The 5052-nt window shown below is 34.4% G+C and overlaps 1 protein-coding gene across 1 annotated transcript; it reads right to left on the minus strand.

Annotated features, from left to right (window-relative positions):
* Positions 1 to 328: 328 nt before the first annotated feature.
* LOC149237970 (universal stress protein A-like protein) lies at positions 329 to 1372 on the minus strand. Its single transcript, XM_089366895.1, has 4 exons — positions 1186 to 1372; positions 994 to 1097; positions 781 to 899; positions 329 to 634 (listed from the first exon to the last, which is right to left on the minus strand). Exons 1-4 carry the CDS (start codon positions 1370 to 1372, stop codon positions 535 to 537), a joined length of 510 nt encoding a protein of 169 aa, XP_089223021.1. The 3' UTR covers positions 329 to 534.
* Positions 1373 to 5052: the final 3680 nt, after the last annotated feature.

Consider the following 5052-nt stretch of genomic DNA (forward strand, 5'->3'; position numbering starts at 1 on the left):
ATGATCACAAATGTACTTATGGTGGTTGATTACATTGAAACCACTAGTATGAACATGCCATCATAACAAAGCTCAAAATTTAAAGCATTAAGTGGGCTTTCACTCAGTAGATTCCCAATAGAATAACCTGGTAAATATTTCCAATAGAATAACCCTATAATCATGATCACAAATGTACTTATGGTGGTTGATTACATTGAAACCACTAGTATGAACATGCCATCATAACAAAGCTCAAAATTTAAAGCATTAAGTGGGCTTTCACTCAGTAGATTCCCAATAGAATAACCTTGTACGTTCAGCATCACTAGGTAATTCAAACATTAGATACGATACAGAAATGAGTGACATGAAGCTTTACATTATATACAATACAATCCAAACATTAGATACAATACAGAAAGGAGTAATATGAACCTTTACATGCTCTGACACTTTATACAATACAGAAGGGAGTAACATGAATATTTATATCCGTATCAAAATTTCTTTTCTTTCCCCATGATATAAAAACTCTACTCTCCCACAAAACAATCACCACCTTTTTATATTGTTGCAGACGTTCTTGTTCACTACCACAACAGGGCAGGCTGCATTCTGACAACAGTAATCACTCACACTTCCCACTAAAAGCCTGCACATACTACTCAAATCAATCAGAGCCTATTTCACTGAAATCTACCCTCAAGCATCACATTTACCCAAAGTATTTTTTCACTCTTATGCAAAGAGAAAATAAAAGACTTAGTACAGGCCACAAATTTGAGTACAGGCACTTACCTCTTGAAAAAACCATGGCCATGGCTACCCATCACCAGAAAATCCGCACCCAACTTGCCTGCAGCTTCACACAGCCTCTGCTTGACATCACCCACAAACACCTCTGTCTCTGCCTTCACCTGAATTTCTGTATTGTTGTTATTATAACTGATATTATTATATCCAAACTGAATAATTTGGCATAGATTTTCCAAAAATATGAGCAATACTCACATTGTTGTCTCTGCAGATACAAAGAGCTCGCTTGAAGATATTTTGGGTTGTCCTTTTTGCCTCTATGTCCATAAGATTTACAACGTCCTCACTCACCATATACACTGTGAATTCACACCATAACAACACTAAACATCAGATTGAATATTATACATAACTGTATATATAATTATAATGTGTGTGTATATTTACCAGGGCCAGCAGCAAAGCAAATGTCAGGTTGGACATGAACAAGAATGAACTTGCAGAGCTGTTGTGGGGTGCCATCTCCATGTGGGCACTGTGCAGGCAACAGATATTTACAAGCCCATAACAGTGCACTCATGCTTTCCTCAGATTCATCCACAGCCATCACAACAGTCTTGCATTTCTGTTCCATTTTGTTTTCAGTTGAAGTGTTCCTATATAAAAGCACTACTCTAGTAGCCTTGGCAGAATTCCTACAAAACTGGGACTCAGACAAACTGAGAGGAGTTTTCTTACAAAATTGGGACTCCACACAAACTGAGGCTGGATTGCAAATATGTATAAGCCTCCTCTTTGTTCGTGGAAGATTTTGGTTGGTTACCTTAGTTTATGACCCACAGCACCAATGAGTACATCAAACATGTCATGGAGACTTTTGGAAATATATTTAGAATTTGTCCAAATGTCACTGTAAATTACCAACCCTGAGGTTTGTGAGTGACTTTCATTGCAGGGCTGCAAGATTCCAGAAAAAGCACTGCAAAATTTGGCCATTTCTTGACCCAAGTAATTCAGAGCAGGTGGACTCTATAATGATAAGATAATCAGCCTTGAACGCTTCGTGTTCCTCTCTAATTTGAGGGAGTGGCACTTCGAATTGACATTTTAATCCCTTGATACAACGTTTGATAGAAATTTAATGAATCATTGTGTTGTAATTGTCAATCTTTTTCTTCCTTCATAATTCGTACAATCTATTAACCTAAACCTAATTGGAATTAGGCTAATAAATTCAATTTTAGTATATTTTGGTTTTACATACTTTATCAAGCAATAAAGTTGTGCTACCAACCAGTTCTGTCACATTTATTCAAATTCATGAGGGCCCAACATAAAGCAACAACCTTAGCCCGTCTAATGATACTATAAATTATATATATTTTGTGTCCTAATAATTTGATGCCAGGTAGTTGCCATCTTTATGACAATTATTCTGTCATGACATGGGCCTATCCTCATTCACATAGGCATTAGTTCCAGTCTTTGGATGGGGAAGAAAATGATAATACTAAAAAATGAAAATAGTTACCAACAACCAATTGTTAAAGGAAAGTTATCAAAAAAATTGATGAGTCAAAAGCAGATAATGAAAAGTCACCGCTAAATATTATCTTCCAGTCAGGCAGTGACACAGAAAAATAACCTGTAGACGGAAATGTGATTAATAAACCAAGCCAAAGCCATATAGCATTTCCTTTCTGAGGCGCAACAGAACGCACATGACAGGTGCAAGAATAAGAAAGCGTACATGTTACGCAACTTCTAACAACAAACAAAGTGCAAATTATTAACTTTAATATATTGTTGAAAATATGTTTGTTCTCACTAGACAAGTAAAACTTAATCGTCCAGATCTCAGTACCTTAACTCCAATTATAAAAGCTCTGATAGGATGGGATGGCTATCTTTATTTGGATTGCATATTTTGGGAAAGAATCTCAATTATTAGAGTTTTAATGAGATGATTATCTTATTTAAATTGCATATTTTCGAAATTCCAAGTGAAGTTAACTATTTTATTTAGTTTTTATTAATTAGATTTTCAGAATATTCTAAAACTTTCAATCAAGTTAAATTCAACAAAATAGATATACCATACAAACAAAATAAACTTTGAATTTGAAATTTTAGTTTGAATTTAATTTTATAAAAAATTCCTAAAATCTAATATTAAAAAAAAGCTGAGGAATATACATCCTATAAATACATATATTAATTTTTCAAAATTTTAGTGTTTGAATGTACAAATATAATATTCAAAATCTCAAAAAAATGTTTTCAATCATATTATAAAAAATGTATTTAATCCAATTAGATACTAGAATAAAGTGCATAATTGTATATGAGTGACACTATGCAAGAATTTTTATATTTATTCATACACCCAACCACATTATAAATTTTATGATGTTTAATATAAACTTAACTTCCACCACAATGAATTATACAAATTGTGTTGCTACTTCTTTTTGGAGAGAAAATTGAAATAAGATAACAAATGAAGTACTTAGATAATAGACAACACAAAATCTACATGGTAAAACCTTACAATATGTCAATGAAGCTTACAACCATATTCAATCTACTCGGTTACATAGATATATCTAAGATATATCTAACTTTCATTGTTGCATGTGTTACATGAATTGCCATGAATTTTCCCCCATTATACAAGTTACCAAATATTTACTTGAAGTAAATTTTGGTTTTTACAATATAGTTTTATACTAAGAATCTCCACTTGAGAGAAATTTACCTTGCCCAAGCCCATCCATCACCTCTTTTGTAAGCCAAGAGAACCTAAATACCAACAAAACTTCTCTAACAATAATGGTATTGAAAGCACATCTACATAATTTTCTCGAGTATAGACTTTCTTAAGATCTACTTCAGCTCCATCAATAATATGTCTTATAAAATGGTATTTAATATCAATATGCTTATTCTTACTATGATAAGATAGACTAGTAGCCAAATGGATGGCATTTTGACTATCATAGAACATAGTTATATTGTCCTATATTCTTTCAAACTCACCCAAAAGACCCTTCAACCAAATTGCCTCCTTGCATGTATGTGGGACAAAAATGTTGTACATATGTTGTTATTAATGTTAATTGCAATGTCATTGATGGCAAAGTCCAACAACATGGGAGATTATTGGATGTGTGACGAAACTGTGAATAGCATGTGCTCAAAGTTATAGTTTGGAGAACATATCTTTGAAGGAATTTCATACCTATCTCCCTAGTCCAAATGAAAGCGAAAGTTATATGATTGAATATATTGTTTTGAGGCCTTTCAAATGATATATAAAAAATTTCTTAACTCCCCAAGAATCAAGAGAAAAACGAAGTTGATGTGAAGAAGTCAAAGCAAGGTTGCAGCTAGTCAAAGTTCCATCTTATAATTATATTCGAGTATTAGCAATTTATCTAATGATTTCAAAGATATTTGAACCTTCTGCATACTCTGAGATGCAACAGGGCATCTAGGTATCCATGTATTTGGGGTTGCAAAGAGGTAGTCACTTAAGAAGTGGGTCGAATCTGGATTTCCCTGTTGAGAAAGTCGAGCGCCATCAGATTAGGTTGTTTAAGCAAATCGATGACAAAGGGGGGGCCACACCCATTCGAAAGATAATAGGAGGGTATTTCCCCCCCCCAGCTCCCACCGCTCGCCCCCCCTCCCCCTGGGTGGTAGAAACCATCATTGTTTACCACCACTAACATGGTAGCATGTGATTGGTTGTGGGCACACATGCTCTACACCAAAACTAGGAAGGACTCCTCGTGATACTAGCAATTCACTTGAAGAAACATTGCAGGTAGACCCTAATTGATGGGGCGATATGATGAGCACCAGTATTGTAGCAAGAATGTTGCAACTCCTGGGGCTACCAACTATACTTAATCAACCCAGGGTTTGTACAAACTTGGAGGTGACAATGTTTTATACACAAGTAGATGTGATGGGTCCACTCTTTGTCACTGTTGAGATGGCGATAGACCACTAGGGTTTCTCAAACCGACCTTCTATTGATTTAGAAGAAGTTTGATTACCAATGGAGAAAGAGGGATTTTACCCTAATTGAAAGAATTGAAATATTGTCTATTGTAGTAATGAAAGACTAAAATAAATGCTTTAAACACACCACTTATCTAACTACTTGTTAAGAGAACTTGCTTCAGAAGAATCCTAAGCTAACATGTGTGTAATCTTAACTATCCTAGGCATGCAATATGAGATAATCAATCACTTTATTGTTGTGCATATGAATGAACACCATAACCTTTTTTCATTTTTGTCCTT

Source organism: Pinus tabuliformis, chromosome 8 (assembly GCF_031772625.1).
Source record: "Pinus tabuliformis cultivar Carrire ecotype Pingquan chromosome 8, CPIR1, whole genome shotgun sequence".
Taxonomy (NCBI): Eukaryota; Viridiplantae; Streptophyta; class Pinopsida; order Pinales; family Pinaceae; genus Pinus; species Pinus tabuliformis.

Bases quoted from the DNA above. Each gene is read 5' to 3' on its own strand.
- LOC149237970 (XM_089366895.1), bottom strand. From the start codon at position 1,372: ATGGAACAGAAATGCAAGACTGTTGTGATGGCTGTGGATGAATCTGAG. The intron at 900-993 runs GTGAGTATTGCT...ACAGAAATTCAG, and splicing joins GTATCTGCAGAGACAACAAT to GTGAAGGCAGAGACAGAGGT. The intron at 635-780 runs GTAAGTGCCTGT...TAGTATGTGCAG, and splicing joins GGCCATGGTTTTTTCAAGAG to GCTTTTAGTGGGAAGTGTGA.